The sequence below is a fragment of the Ochotona princeps genome, chromosome 17 (assembly GCF_030435755.1).
Source record: "Ochotona princeps isolate mOchPri1 chromosome 17, mOchPri1.hap1, whole genome shotgun sequence".
Classification (NCBI taxonomy): Eukaryota; Metazoa; Chordata; class Mammalia; order Lagomorpha; family Ochotonidae; genus Ochotona; species Ochotona princeps.
In genome coordinates this window covers 417,005-432,451 of record NC_080848.1, presented here as the reverse complement: position 1 = coordinate 432,451, position 15,447 = coordinate 417,005, and the positions used below count along the sequence as shown (strand labels likewise).

General features: G+C 66.1%; 2 protein-coding genes across 3 annotated transcripts; one reads left to right on the top strand and one right to left on the bottom strand.

Annotated features, from left to right (window-relative positions):
* Positions 1–345: 345 nt before the first annotated feature.
* On the top strand, positions 346–9,695 carry HEXD (hexosaminidase D). Of its 2 annotated transcripts, XM_058676259.1 has the most exons (12): positions 346–464; positions 1,115–1,224; positions 1,881–1,968; positions 4,017–4,181; positions 4,921–5,104; positions 5,623–5,694; positions 6,275–6,470; positions 7,277–7,359; positions 7,995–8,073; positions 8,140–8,241; positions 8,384–8,473; positions 9,389–9,695. In XM_058676259.1, exons 1-12 carry the CDS (start codon positions 381–383, stop codon positions 9,651–9,653), a joined length of 1,518 nt encoding a protein of 505 aa, XP_058532242.1. In that variant the 5' UTR covers positions 346–380; the 3' UTR covers positions 9,654–9,695. The 2 variants fall into 2 exon arrangements, with proteins under 2 accessions (XP_058532242.1, XP_058532243.1); XM_058676260.1 differs by lacking the exon at positions 4,017–4,181.
* A 547-nt stretch (positions 9,696–10,242) lies between these two features.
* On the bottom strand, positions 10,243–12,198 carry LOC101534815 (cytochrome b-245 chaperone 1). Its single transcript, XM_004592832.2, has 6 exons — positions 12,076–12,198; positions 11,477–11,518; positions 11,328–11,401; positions 10,966–11,062; positions 10,512–10,656; positions 10,243–10,362 (listed from the first exon to the last, which is right to left on the bottom strand). Exons 1-6 carry the CDS (start codon positions 12,158–12,160, stop codon positions 10,245–10,247), a joined length of 561 nt encoding a protein of 186 aa, XP_004592889.1. The 5' UTR covers positions 12,161–12,198; the 3' UTR covers positions 10,243–10,244.
* Positions 12,199–15,447: the final 3,249 nt, after the last annotated feature.

Sequence of the window (15,447 nt, the reverse complement as noted above, 5' to 3'; positions counted from 1 at the left end):
CCGGCCGGCCCCGCCCACCCGCAGGAGTGCCCCGCCCCTCGGCGCGGCCCTCCGCTAAGGGGCCATCCGAGCCGAGAGCATGCGGGAACCGCCGAGAGCGTGCTGAGCGCTCACGGAAATCACCGAGAGCCTGCGGAAACCGCCGAGCGCACACGGAAGCGGCCGAGCCCTTCCCCTGCCAGCCCCGAGGATGCAGGCCAGACGTGAGCAGTCGACGGCCGAGCGGGACGGGCCTTCCCTCCCGGTCCCTCCCTCCCCCGCCTCCATCTCCTCAGCCCCGACCAGGGAAGATTCTCTAGCGAGTGGGTTCCGGGCTGCAGCAGGGCAGGCCGGGCTGCGGGCTGAGGCGGGCAGCAGGAGGACGCCCCGGAAGCTTGGACATGGCGGGCCCCCCGGCGTTTAAGATGAGGCTGGTCCACGTGGACCTCAAAGGCGCCCCGCCCAGGGTCTCTTACCTGGCGCAGGTGAGGAAGGCCAGGGGCTTCAGGGGACACGGGGAAGGACCGAGAGCCCCACCCCTCCTGGCCTGGCCACCCGTGCAGCGAGAGTCAGACAGGCACCTCTGCACCCTGGTCACCAGCCACGGGGAGCCCTCTGCACCCTGGTCACCAGCCACGGGGAGCCCTCTGCACCCTGGTCACCAGCCACGGGGAGCCCTCTGCACCCTGGGCACCAGTCACGGGGAGCCCTCTGCACCCTGGGCACCAGCCACGGGGAGCCTTCTGCACCCTGGGCACCAGCCACGGGGAGCCACGGGAAGCCCTCTGCACCCTGGTCACCCACCTGGCAGCCATGGGGAGCTCTCTGCACCCTGGTCACCAGCCACGGGGAACCCTCTGCACCCTGGTCACCAGCCACGGGGAGCCCTTTACACCCTGGTCACCCACAGGGGCACGAGGAGCCCTCTGTAGGGAGCCGTCCATCACCCTGGTCACCCACTGGGCAGCCACGGGGAGCCCTCTGTGGGGAGCCCTCTGTACCCTGGTCACCCACGGGCAGCCACGGGGAGCCCTCTGCATCCTGGTCACCCACCGGGCCTGCCTGGACCTGGAAAAGCTGACCAGGGCAACTTGGGGTCTGCCCACTGAGGTTCCAACTCTACCCCCCCCCCCAGGTGTTCCCCCTGTTCCACGCTCTCGGGGCCAACGGCCTCCTCCTGGAATATGAAGACATGTTCCCGTATGACGGCCCTCTGCGGCTGCTGAGGGCCACCCACGCCTACAGGTCTGCCCCACGGGGTCCCAGGCATCCTAGAGTGGGAAGTGTGGTGGGGCGGCTGGACAAGAGCAAGCAACCCGGGGAGGATGGTGAGGGGCTAAGCTTAAAGGCCCCAGGATTGGTCCAGAGAATCCAAATCCCTGGGGGCGAGGTGGTGGGCGGTGGGCGCCTGCAGCTAAGCAGATGGGAGGATGTTAAGCCCTGGGCAATAGCAGGCTCAATTAAAACCACAATGCTGTGTGCCTACAAATTAGCAAACTTCAAAAAGAGAAAACTCTGGGGCGTCCACAGACCTGGGCCGGCAGGCGGGAGAGCTGCGGGCGGAGCAGTCCTGTTGCCCTGTGCCTCTCGGCTTCTGCCGTGAGAGTGTCCCTGGTGATCGGTTCTCCAGGCCTGCGGCACAGCCCTGCTGACATGAGCTGTGGGGAAGACGGGGGAAGGCCCTTCCAGCGCACGACCCCACACGGCCCAGCACTGGTCTGATGGTCCGGCCTGCGATTCTGCCAGATTACATCACCATGGAGTGTCTGGTTAGGGCGTGTGACGGGTACCACCTGCTGCCCTCTTGGGGCCTGTGGGCCCGCGCGGAGCTGGTCCCCCAGGGCTGTGGGAGCGGCTGTGCTGACCGCGGGCCTGAGCATCTCGCTGGCTTGTGTCACCAGCCCTGCCGAAGTCCAGGAGATTCTGCAGCTGGCCGCGCAGAGCAAGCTGGAGGTCGTGCCCCTGGTGCAGACGTTTGGACACATGGAGGTGAGTGGCCCCTGCAGAGGCTGCCAATGCTGGGTGTCCTTGGCTCAGTCACCCTGGAAGATAATTCCAGACACCTGCGTGCCTGCATCACAGAAGGGGAGACACAGCGCCACTGACAGCGTCTCCTAGGTTTACGGTTGGGTTTGTCACCAGCGCCACCACTCCTGCGGCACCAGAACCCCATTTCCACTTGGAGCCAGCCTCGCCCTGGGGCCCCAGAGGCTCTCCTGCAGGTGGGGCTGTTCACGGCCTCTGCCACGCTCATGGGTTCTGAACCCACTCAGCGTTCCTGGCTCCAAATAGAGCATCTTGTGAGAATTAGCCCCGGGTGCCAGTCCTCGCTGGCCAGGCCCTCAGTTACACTCCTGTCCTTGGGCCTGCCCCCTGCCCCCCCCCTCTTCTGCTGTCCCCGGGGCTGCTGCTGGCCGGGCCCTCGGGCCTGCCTCCCACCCCTGGCTCTGCTATCCCCAGCTCCGGGGCTGCTGCTGGCCGGGCCCTCAGGCCTGCCTCCCACCCCGCTCTGCCTTCTTCCCTAAAGCAGTACCCCAAGACGCCTAAACCAGAGGTGTCTGCACCAAGCGGCTTGTTGCCCGTGTGGCCTCCCATTTTGCCCCTTTCCCAGCCCTAGAGCTTTGACATTCCGGGGTCGGCCGTGGGGTGTGCTAGCCGGGCTTCAGCTCTGGCTACTCACCGGGAGGATTTCTGCTGCTGCTCCTCGTGAGGTTTCACTGCCACGTTTTTCATGCAGATGAGGCCATTTGGGCATGCCACATGGCCGGGGATTACTCTTGTCCCTTCTGGCACAGCTGTGTGGCCTCTTGAGGTGACTGGCTGCCCTCTGGGCAGTGCTGCTTTGTGCCTTCTTGAGGAGCCACTTGGCCACGCTTGTAAGCCCTCTTTGTCTTTTATGGAAAGGCAGATTTACAGAGAGAAGCAGAGACAGAAAGATCTCGCATCCGCTGCTTTACTCCCCAAGTGGCCACAGTGGCTGAGCTGGAGCTGAGCCCATCCGAAACCAGGAGTCAGGAGCGTCTTCCAGGTCCCCCACGTGGGTGCAGGGTCCCAAGGCTGTGGGGCGTCCTCGACTGCTTTCCCAGGCCACAGGCAGGGAGCTGGATGGGAAGTGGGGCTGCCGGGATTAGAACCAACGCCCATATGAGATCCTGGCATGTGGAGATGGAGGGTTATCATGTTGAGTGATTCTGCTTGGACAAAATTGCCATCTTTGGTGGAGCCTGACCCCTAGTTCTCTTGAAGGCATCCAGAGTACCGGGGCACACTCAGGGCAGGTGACGGCCGACGGGCTCTCCCAGGGCACACTCAGGGCGGGCGACCCGGGGCACGCCCAGGGCGGGTGAGGGCGGATGGGCTCTCCCGGGGCACGCCCAGGGCGGGCGACGGCCGACGGGCTCTCCTGGGGCTGGCTTCTGCTCCAATGTGTTTGTGTGTCTATCTCTTGGTTGAAAGCTGGCGTCTCAACAGCAGGCCAGAGGTTTTTCTCCCCTATGGTGGTGCTGAGGAGGGTTTCCCAGCAGATTTCCCGGGTGCACCTGGAAGACTGGGCCCCCAGCCATGAGTCCACTGCCGCCGCCCCTGTGTCTCCCTGGTCAGCAGGGCCTAGTGCTACCCCAAGCCTGCACCTCTTTGAGTGGACCTGGTCAGCCCTCCAGCTGTCTCCCCGGGGACTTGCAGGGGCCAGCAGGTGTTTCCTGCAGCTGCTGCTTTGGGGACATGGCCCCCAAGGGTCTGGCCCTCACAGTGAGGGGCTGGTAGGGCAGGCTGCAGGCCTACAAGGGCCACCCTCACCCAGTCGCCCTGTTTCTGCTGGCTCTGGGTGAGCGGCTAGAAGGTCTCAAGGCAGCCAGGGACAGGTCCTGGATAGGTCTGGCCCGTCAGGAGCCCTGGGACAGAGCTTGGCCTGTCTGGGCCGGCGGCAGAGCAGAGGGATCTGCCCAGGGCCCCTGGGTGTGGGGTGGAGGAGGCAGGTCCCGCCTCCCTGTCCCCCACCCCTCCCCACACCTGCGAACCTCCCCACCCTGTCTCCACAGTTTGTACTGAAGCACTTGATGTTCGCACACCTCCGGGAAGTGCCAGCCTTCCCCAACACGCTGAACCCCCATGAGCCAGAGGCCCTGGCACTGGTAGGAGCCATGATCGACCAGGTGCTGGCGCTGCACCCAGGTGCCCGGTGGCTGCACATTGGGTGCGATGAGGTGGGTGCCATTTGCCACACCTTCTCACCTCTCCCCTTCTCTCACACGTGACCCCAGTGAGTACAAACAGGGCTCATGGCAGGCTGGTCTAGCCAATATCTTGAGAGGGGGTGCGTCTTGGTGGTCAGGAGCCATGCTGTCCCTGACAAGGACAGGTTTGTGCCTCAGACCAAGCACTGGAGGTGGGTTTGTCAGAGCAGCACTGGAGGTGGGTGTGTGCCCAGCACTGGAGGTGGGCGTGTCAGAGCAGCACTGGAGTGGGTGTCTTGCTGTGTTACAGCTGGAGGAGAGCAGGTTGGGAGTCCAGGACATTGGGGGTCTAGGATGGGCTGATGAGGTCTGTGCTTGAGGCAACCACGTCAGTCTCCATGGACGTCCACTCAGGGAAATGTGTGTATGTGTGTGCGCGTGCATGTCTGGGGAGACACAAGCGCCGTGAGGAGAGTGTTTGTCTCAGCCCGGGGCAGGCACCGTGTGCAGAATTCACAACCCTTGCTTCATGCACAAACCTGTGTGCCCACATCCTCTCCGCCCCCTCAGTGCTTCCCCTGCATGCAGTCACAGCCCGTGGCCTTGCTGCCAGCTTCCCTCTGCTGGGGTGTGTTTCAGGTAGTGCCATGCTGAGGCGGGCACCTCAGAGCTGTGACCTCAGCTTAGCCTGCAGAGGCTGCCCAGGCCCTGTGCCCACCCGAGGCACACATGGGGCACTCGCAGCGAGCCCCTGCCGTCTCTTCCTCAGGTTTATTACCTGGGTGAAGGGGAGGCCTCGAGGCGCTGGCTGCAGCAGGAGCCCAACAACAGGGCAGCGCTGTGCCTGACCCACATGAAGGCCGTGGCCGGCCTTGTGCTGAGCCGGCGTCCTGGTGTGACACCCCTGGTGTGGGACGACATGCTGCGGGACATCACGCAGGAGCAGCTCGCAGGTCAGCCTCAGGGGAAGGGGGCGTGTGGTGGGACCCCTCCTCAGTAGCCCTGAGACCTTAGAGCTCTATACACAGACCCGCTCAGACCGCCTTGTGGAGGTCCTGCTCCTGAAACCGACAATCAATGTGGGATCCTACGGGGGGGGGCCCAGAGCTGAGGGCTGACACCCCCTCACTGCACCCAAGCCCTGAGACCCCACTGAGCCCGGCTCTGAGCCCGGCCACTGCTGTCCTGGTTCCCCACGCCTGGGACAGCTACTGCCCAAGTAAGGCAGGTGGGAACAAGCACCAGTTAGCAACATATGCCCATGGGCTGGTGGCCCTGCAGGAGAGCCCCAGGCTAGGAGTTGCCACTCGTAAATCCACGGCGGTCTTGGGGCCTGCCGAAATGGGGCGCCCTGCTGGGTCTGGGTTACCCCCACTGGGCCAAGGGTGAGGATTCATACCCGTTTGAAGAGGGCAAGTCCAGGGGCTGCGATGATATGGACCGGCGTCTCATGCTCGGCCTTGCTCTGCAGCGTCGGGGTTGCCGCAGCTCGTGGAGCCGGTGCTCTGGGACTACAGTGCCGACTTGGATGTGCACAGCAAGGGTCAGTACTGAGGGGAAGGGGGCAGCAGCGGGGGGCAGCACCGAGGGGCAGGGGGCAGCGGGGGGCAGTGGGGGCAGCACTGAGGAGCGGGGGATAGTAGGGGACAGCGGGGGCAGCACCGAGGGGCAGGGGACAACAGGGGTCAGCACCGAGGGGCAGGGGACGGTGGGGGGAGGCAGCACTGAGGGGCGAGGGCCAGCATCAAGGGTCTGGGTTTATGTCCTGATCGACTACGTGCTGGGCTAGGCCCTGCCCACCCAGACACCATCCCCACCCCGCCACAGCCCCCACCGTGGGCACCGTCCACACCCCGCCACAGCCCCCACCGTGGGCACCGTCCATACTGCCACAGCCCCACTGTGGGCACTGTCCACACCCCGCCAAAGCCTGCCCAGCTCAGGGTAACCACAGGCTCATCCGAGACCCTTCGCAGAGTACTCCGCCTCCTGGTTCTGGCGGGCTTTCCTTGTGGGCCATGACTGGGTTGCCCAGCCATCATGACTGCTCCGTGTGTAATCCTAAGTGGATGTGCTGTGTGGCCTGAGGGTTACTGCCCACCACCTGCCTGCTTTCTCTTCAGTCCTGCTCATGGAGAAGTTCCAGGCCTGCGGCTTCCAGCGCCTCTGGGCCGCCAGCGCCTTCAAGGGGGCCACGGGGGCCAGCCAGGCCCTGCCGCCCGTGGAGTACCATCTCCGCAACCATGCCCAGTGGCTGCAGGTGGCGGGCCACGGGCCCACAGACGCTCTACAGGGCATTGTCCTGACCGGCTGGCAGAGGTGAGCTGTCAGGTAACAAAGGGGGGGTAGCCTGGGCCTCACCCGCTTGCCAAGGGGAGAAGCCTTTTGGGTGTCCAAGGCAGGGGCGCCATCCTGGGGCCCCCCACCACCTGTGTGCAGGGCAACAGCTAGCTCTACAGCTCCTCGATGCTCCCTTCGTCCGCCTCAGGCCACACTAAACCAGGAGCGTCTTGTAGAGTACAGCCTGTTCTGTGTCGAGGGCAGTGGGCCAGGTACAGATGGAGCTCCCCAGGACCTCCGCCCAGCCAAGCCTGCCAGGCCTGTGGGCACGTCACCACCCATGAGCACTGAGAAAGCCAGGCTCAGGCAGGTGGAGATGCCCTGCCCAGCGCCATCCAGTGCCCAGCGCCCTCAGCGCTCGCTTACCATCCACACTTCCCTGAGCTCACACCTGGGAGGCAGGGGTGATGGTGGGGGAACCGGAACATGACCCCCAGGGTGGCCAGAGAGCCACTTCTTCAAAGGCAGGCAGGACCAAGTTGAGTCATCTCCGGCAGGGTGAGGGCCAGTGTCGCCCCCCCCCCAGGGTGACCGCAGGGTGAGGGCCAGCGTCGCCCCCCCAGGGTGACCGCAGGGTGAGGGCCAGCGTCGCCCCCCCAGAGTGACCGTAGGGTGAGGGCTAGGTTGAGCTGCCAGTGGGCCTGGGCAGGTCCCCCGATGTCCTGTTACAGCCCCTCACCACACGTGCTGCCCTGCGACACCAAGCCTGGTAGGGGAGGGAGCAGCGTGCCCTCAGGCCAGCCGGCCGTTGGCAGTGAGTGCGCCCCCCACCCCCTTGGCTGCAGGTACGACCACTTCTCAGTGCTGTGTGAGCTGCTCCCCGTGGGCATCCCATCCCTGGCCGCCTGTCTGCAGTCGCTCCTGCATGGTATGTCTCAGCAGTGGCCCCTCTGTGGCTCCTGCCCCATGCCGTCAGGCCGTGGGCAGCCTGACGTGGCCCCAGCAACCCCTGCCCACCCCTCAGGGCAGGTGGGAGCCAGGCATCTGGCAGCAGGACCGCCCACCTGGGACCCAAGTGAAGCAGGTGGTGTGGGCCACGGGCACCTTGACACATGCGTGCAGGGGTTGGATGAGCCACTGTTGAGCCCTAAGTGTTGATGTCACGGAGAGCACTGGCCTTGCTCTCTCTGGCAGTGTGGCCCTCACCCAGTGGACAGCCCAGTGGGAGTGCTAGGCACCCCCCACCCATGCCAGTCTGCCCTGCCAGCGGGGGGCCGGGCACTTGGCTGGCTGCCGGGCCCCGCCACTCCCAGGACTGTGTGAGGCCCCGTGGGGCAGGTGTTCACCCCTCGGCCCTGCCTCCAGCTTCCTGTTAACACTGACCATGGGAGGCAGTGTGTGTAGCTCACGCAGCTGGGTTCCCACAGCTCACGTGGGCATCAGAGGAGCGAACTGCCAGTGCAGCTCTGTTCTCACAGAGAACGGACGCCCCCCACGAGGGAGGGGAGGCAGGGTCGCGTGCAGCTGTGCCGGGCCCTCCACTGTCTGCCTGGTTGCTTTCAGGAGGGTTCAGCGATGACATTAAAACCAAAGTGGAGAACCTGCTCGGGCTCTCGAGCCTGGACATGGCAGATGCCGTGAGGTAATGGCCTGCCCCCCCCGACGGTCCCTCCCAGGGACCCCAGTTCTCAGTGTGGCTCTCTGGCAGCAAGGGGCCCAGGTCCTTCCCTGGCGGCAGCATCCTGGCCCTCGTCGCCCAGGTCAGCCTCTACCTACGTGGCTCTGTGGACGCACTGCTGGAGAGAAACAGGTGGGTACGCAGGCAGCTGAGCCCCTGTTGGCCGCTTCCTCCTCCAGACTCCCCAGGCAGAGTGACGGGACAGTCCCCAGCAGGCCCCTGGCTGTTGCACGTGAGCCGGCTGCTCATCAGCCGTCTGTGGATGTGCCCCCAGGTATGTGACCGGCTGGTTCAGCCCCTACCATCGCCGGCACAAGCTCATCCACCCAGCCGTCGTTCAGTACATCCAGCCCGAGGTGATCAGGTAACCCCCAAACCCTCCTCATGGCACCACCATGGTGACATCACCCACGGTGACCCCAGACCCTCCACGTGGCACCGTCCACGGAGACATCACCCAGGGTGACCCGAGACCCTCCTCGTGGCACCGGCCACGGAGACATCACCCAGGGTGACCCCAGACCCTCCTCGTGGCACCATCCATGGAGACATCACCCAGGGTGACCCCAGACCCTCCTTGTGGCACCGTCCATGGAGACATCACCCAGGGTGACCCCAGATCCACTTTGTTACCATCCACGGAGACATCACCCACGGTAACCCCAGACCCCCTCGTGGCACTGTCCTCCATGGTGTCACCCAGGGTGACCCCCAGACTCCACATGCCCACATGACACTGTCTACCATCGTATCACTCAGGGTGACCCCCAGACCCCACTGGGCACTGTCCACCATGGCGTCACCCAGGGGACCCCCCAGACCTCCCATGCCCATGTGGCATCCACAGTGACATCACAGCGTGATCCCCCAGACCCTCCTCATGGCACCATCCATGGTGGCATCACCCAGGGTGACCCCCTGTGTGGCACCATCCACAGTGGCATCACCCAGGGTAACCCCCCCTCAGGCACTGTCCACCATGGTGTCACCCAGGGTGATGCCCCCCAGGGCACTGTCCATGGTGCCGTTGATCAGGGACCAGGAGTGCCAACCCCTGCAGAGTCAGCCGACTGTCTGGCCAAGCCCTTCCCACCTCACAGGCTGTGAGTTGAATGTGACAGGCCCCTGGAGCTACAAGCAGGGTGCGTGCTGGCCCATGCATCACATCCCGCAGGAAGTTAACAAGGTCATGGTGTAGTTCGGAGCCCCTGTGGGGCTCTGGTGTGCTCCGGGAGCAGGAGCCTCACTGTGCAGGCTCAGGCTGCCTCCTCGTCCCCAGCCTCCTGGGCAGGTGGAGCGCCCTGGCACGGGAGCTGAAGGCCGCCCTGCAGTGCTGCTTCTACCCGGACGCCGTGGAGGAGTGGCTGGAGCAGAACGTGGCTCCCAGCATGCAGCGGCTACAGGCGCTGCTGCAGGACCTCAGTGAGGCAGCTGGTGGCGCCTGCTGGGACCCAGCTCAGGACCCCGAGGCTGGAGGGACCTGGCAGCCGCTCCCTGCGGAGCCCCCAGACGCACAGGACAGATGCCCGAGGACCCAGCTGTGATATAGAGAGCTTTATTCTGCAATAAAGTCAGAGTTGCACCTGCTTGCTAGTCCAGCCTCCCTCTGCCCTCATACAGGAGGGCACTGTGCCCACCCCCCGCTGCCCCAGGAGGAGGGGCCTGATCCAGCACTGTGCCCACCCCCCGCTGCCCCAGGAGGAGGGGCCTGATCCAGCACTGCTGCCTTCCCATGCCTAAACTCAGTTGCTGCCTCAGAGCCCCTGCTGTTTATGTGTGTGTGTTTCTCTTTAGGAGCCCCGTTTTTAGGGCAGTCACCCCTTTCCAGGGGCCCCAGGTGTCTGCCCGTCAGCCCAGCACACAGGGCAGCCCTGAAGAGCCCCTGGCCCCAGGAGGTGCCCAGCCAGCAGGCCGGCCTAGGCCCAGCTGTCTACAATGATGTCATCCAGGGTAACCCCCAGACAGGAGCCACAGGTGGGGCTGCCCAGACCCGCTGTGCCGCCCACCCCTCAGGCACCCTGTCCCCCACCAGCCCCTCTCCCTGCCCTGCCCGTGGGAAAGGCCCAGGCTGTGGCCTTGTTCAGTCAAGCAGCAGGACTGGTCGAGGCAGCCCCAAGGTGAGGCTGAGGGGGCTGTCAGCTCTGCCCCGGGCCGTCGGCCTCACTGTCACTGCTCTCAGACAACTCGGAGGGGCTCTCGAGGCGCTGCAGCTCCAGGAAGCCGGTGATGAGCTCGGCCACGGCTTCCACGTCACTGGGAGGCCGGCACCAGCAAGTAGTGGTCAGGGGCTGCCCAGGCGGCTCCGTCCCGCCCGCCACACCACGTGTCCTGGTGCCCAGCCCTGTCTTGCTCCCCGAGGGCCCTGCTGCTGCCGCAGCCCGCCACCCCAGACCGCGCCTCACCTGCGGTGGCCCATGATGGCGCTCTGGGTGAGCGGGTGGGAGAAGCCCGTGACGAAGCGCAGCACCACCGAGTAGCCCTTCCCGAAGTACCGGACCTTCTCCTCCTCCACGTTCACGTCCCGGATGTCCTTCAGCAGGACCACCACTGGGGAGGACAGGCCATGGGCCACGCCGCCCCGGGCCCTGAGCCCTGCCCAGTACAGCCCTCCTGCTTTCACATTCCTGCCCATGACCCAGGAGCACCTTCCTGGCCCCACCGCCAGTCACTGAGCTGCGATTCCCAGCCATCCCTGTGACAGCTCAGGGACGACAGCGGCTGTGGGACCTTGTGCTGAGCCGCTACCAGGCCTGGAAGAACTTCCGCCTAGGGCTTCTGGCCACGCAGGCCCCGACTCCATGCCCCGCCCCGCAGAGCCCAGGGTGCTGGGGGTGAGCCCTGCCCCGCAGCCCTTACCTTGAGCGTGGCCTGCTCGGAGCAGTGTCAGCAGCTTCCTGTACAGGCTGAAGGTTTTCAAGATGACCTTCCCAGTGCTCTTGTCGAAGATGGCTTCCTGGGGGCCACGGGGTGCTGAGTGCATGCACACTTGTGTGTAGCACACACACACACAAGCACCCAGAGGAGCCCGCCAGCCTGGGCACTGCCCCTCCTAGAACTGCTGGGCCCGGGGGACACCTGCCCCTCTGTAAAGAACTTCAGTAGAAGCCAGTCATGAGGCAGTCCCTGGAGGAGGACCCCTCAGAAGGGGAGCCCAGGGCGGGGAGGGAGTCAAGGCCATCTGGAACATTCCCTCCTGCCCCCACCCTGCCCAGCCTCACCTCCCAGTCTTCCAGGTTCTGCACAGCCACTAGCAGGCAGCCCGAGACGTAGAAGAGCTTCCAGCCCAGGCTGTCTGTGGAGAGGAGGCACCGGTGAGGGGCAGGCCAGAGAAGGCAGGGGGCCACGGGGAGGGGGCAGGTGCCCTCACCTGCACTGTGGTAGGCCGCGGCCAGGCCGATGGACAGGATCCCTGCGGAGAGCGGGAGGCTTGTCCTGCCTGGATGGCACAGCATGCAGTGCGCACCCCCAGGGCTGTCGGGATCCACGTGTGCGGTGACCCCAGCAGCACGTGGGGAGGGACCACAACCCCAGACATAGCCAGGTCGTTGGGCAAGACAGACCCCAGGACCCCTCCCCTGGACACAGCCAACAGAGAGTGACCAAGACAGGCCACCAGGATCCTCCCCTGGGCACAGCCAGATAGAGGGTGGGCGAGACAGGCCCCCGGGACCCCTCCCCTGGACACAGCCAACAGAGAGTGGGCAAGACCCCCAGGACCCCTCCCCTGGATACAGCCAACAGAGGGTGGCCAAGACAGGGTGCCTGCATCAGGCGGTATCCAGGCCCCCAGGACGCTCCCCAGGGCAGTGAGGGACAGGAGGAGGAGTGCAGGAGGAACCACAGACACCCCACGCCCCAACAGCCCAGTGCAGGGTCCATGCCTCAAGGTATGTGCTGGGAGGGTGCCCAGGCAGGGCCCCAGCCCCGCGGGCAGCACTTTGTCCGGCTCAGCCACCTCAGCCTTACCGACCAGCAGCGACCAGGAGCGCAGGCCTGGGGCCCTCTTGAGGTGGAGGCGAGAGCGGGTGCGGGTCTCCACCTGCATGTACATCCCCGGAGCGTGCGGGAGGCTGGGAGCGGCTGGAAGAAGCACAGAGCTCTCTGCGTTAAACTGGGTGGGCCCTCCGTGCACCCTGGCGGTCACTCTGGGGTGCCCCCCACCCCGTCACTGTGCCCTCCACCCTGTCACCACACACCCCGGCCTGTAAGTCTCCGGTGCCCCCCACCCTGTCACCATGCACCCCACTTGGCAGATTCCAGAGTGCCCCATGCCCGTGTCAGCCTCCTGTGCCCCTCACCCCTGGCACCGCACACCCGCACCTACCAGCCTCCTGTGCCCCCCACCACTGTCATCATGCACCCCAGCCTGTGAGCCTCCTGTGCCCCCCACCCCGGCACCTCGCACCCGCACCTGTCAGCCTCCGTGGGTGTTCCCTCCCCCCCAGATGCCCCAGGTGACCCGTCCAGCCTGGACGCCGCTGCACCCCTCCCCACCCCGGAAGGACCAGAACCGACCGAGATGGGAAGTGAGAGTGGCGGCGGCGGGCTCGGCCTGGGGGCAGGGATGAGAGTCGGCGGCCGCGCTCAGGGCGCCCTGCCACGCCTCGGGCCGCCCCAACTTGTGAGAGCTCAGCCCGGGTGTCCGGCTCGGCCGCAGCCGGGGGTGAGCGCCCACCTGAGAGGGAAGCTGCAGGACGCGCTCGCCGCCCGGCCGCCTGCCGCGATCCCGGGGCGCGAACTCGCCGGGCGACTGGGCGGAGCGCGCGGACTTCCGGGCGATGGGGCGGGGCGCGCGGACTTCCGGGCGCGGGGCGGGGCGCGCGGGGCGTGCACGGAGCCCCCCGTGGGGCGGGAGGGCATGGCGGGGGCTGCTCCCGGGGCGTCTGTGAGTTGGGGTGCATCTGGAAGCTGAGGGGTCTCATTTTCCGGGTTGTTACTGCAGCACGTGACTCACAGACTCAGGCAGGAGAGCCGCACTTGCTCACAGACACATGGGGGCCACTCGCAGCCTTGCTGTGCCAAGCAGGTGTCACACGCAGTGGGAGAGGTGTGCGTGCTTCCTGCGTGTCCCGTGTGTCCTGAGAGGCAACAGCAGGCACCACCCAGACCTGCACTGGGCTCCTGGCTCAGGACAGGCTCAGCTCCCACCCTTGTGGCCACTTGGGGAGTGAACCAGCAGACAGATCTTCCTCTCTGTCTCTCCTCTCTGTAGATCTGACTTCCCAATAACAATAAACAAATCTAAAAAAAAAAAAGAAAGGCGAGTCCTGTGGGAGGGTCTTTGGGGCCACGCAGTGCCAGCCCACAGCACAGCCCTGCTGTTGTTCAGCCTGGTGGGCACAGGGAAGCCCAGCCTGGGCCCACCCCGCAGACTGAGTGGGGCTGGGAAGTTCTCATTGCGGAAGTGTTCCAGTGGAAGTGCTCCTGGCTCAGGAGCCAGTGCTGGATGTAGAGAGGCCGCTCAGACACAAAGACCCCGGGGGCTGCAGCCTGGGGCCTTGCTGGTGTGGGCACGAGCCGACCCTTGGGCCCATCTCCACTGTTCTCCCAGGGGCATCAACAGGGAGCTGCACTGAAAGCGGAGCAGCCGGGACTCCAACAGGCACCCACACGGGCTGCCACGCCTGCCCTTTACCTGCCAGGCCCAACGTCTGCTCCGAGGGTACTTTTAAGAGAAAAGCTTAAGAAACATCCCAACCAATTTCAGCATAGACTGACAGAACATACCAGGCTGATTTACACTCTGATTTAAACTCACGGTGAAAACTACGAGAAATTGGTAAATGTGGTCACTGGATATTCGATGGGACGTTGCAGTTATGTTTCTAAAATGCCGCGCTGTGTGCCTGGTGCGATGGCTCACTCAGTGGCTAAATCCTCTCCTTGCAGGCACCAGGATCGCAAGGGGCGTGAGTTCGTGTCCCGGCTGCTCCACTTGCCGCCCAACTCCCTGCTCGTGGCCTGGGAAGGCAGTGCAGCACGGCCCAAGGCCTCGGCACCAGAGCAGACCCGGCTCCCTGACGCCCAGGGTGACCCCGCGCGACCCCGCGCTGACCCAGCTCACCCCCCGGCCTCGAGTTGACCGGCACGAGCACGTGGCCACAGAGCGCTCGCCGCGCACGCGCACTGTCGCCGGCCGGCTACGTGACGCGCTGCCTGGCGGCCATGGCGGTGGGGAGGGGCGGGGAGGCGCGGACGCGGCGGCCCGTGCCCGATACCGGGACCCGCGCGCCCAGGAGCCGGGGAGCGGGCACCCCTGCCCGTGCCCGGTCGCCGCCGCCCGCCCGTCCGCCCCGGGGCCGGTGTCACCTTGGCCACCCTGTGCGGAGCAGCAGCCCCGCGGGAAGCGGCGGCCCCGCGGCCGGCGGCCTGGCTTCGGCTCCGGGGCGGGCCCGCCTGCCTCATTGGCCGAGAGCGGGCCGCGCGGGGCGGGGCCTGGGCTCTCTGCGCGCTCCTACTGGCCCAGCGTGCGGCTCGGCCCATCTGGGCGCTCTCATTGGCCGCACGCCGTAGGGGGCGGGGCCGCCGGGCGAGGACGACAAAGAGCTCGGTGTCCTGTCTGTCGGCCGCCGGCGCAGCCCGAGGGCCGGTCCTGCTGGCTGCTCGGCCCGAGCCCCGGTACCGCGTCCGGGCGCTACTCACAGCGGCTCCCCTCGCCCGAGCCCCGGCCCTGTCACGGCCGCTCCCCTCGCCCGAGCCCCGGCCCTGTCACGGCCGCTCCCTTCGCCCGAGCCCCGGCCCTGTCACGGCCGCTCCAGATGAAGTGTGAGCACTGCACGCGCAAGGTGGGCGGCAGGCCCCGCGTGGCGACCAGCCCGGCTGTGCCCCGGACCCTGAGGGGAGCGAGGGGAGGGCTCGAACCGCTGGCCCTGAGTGGAGTGGAGCGGAGCGGAGGGCTCAAACCCCCGACCCTGAGGGGAGCGCAGGGCTGGCCTGCGGGGGGCTGCGGGGCGCGGGCAGGGCAGGCGGTGCGGGAATGACGGCTCTTTACTCTTTGCCTTTTCAAGGAATGTAGCAAAAAGTCCAAAACGGAAGACCTGGAAAATGTGAGCTCCGCGGCGAGCCCGGGCCCCGTGCGGGCGGCTGGGGAGGTGAGTGGGGGAGCCCGGGAGGTGAGTGGGGTGCCCGGGAGGTGAGTGGGGGAGCCCGGGAGGTGAGTGGGGTGCCGGGGAGGTGAGTGGGGTGCTGGGGAGGTGAGTGGGGGAGCCCGGGAGGTGAGTGGGGTGCCGGGGAGGTGAGTGGGGTGCCGGGGAGGTGAGTGGGGAGCTCGGGAGGTGAGTGGGGGAGCCGGGGAGGTGAGTGGGGGAGCCGGGGAGGTGAGTGGGGGAGCCCCAGGCC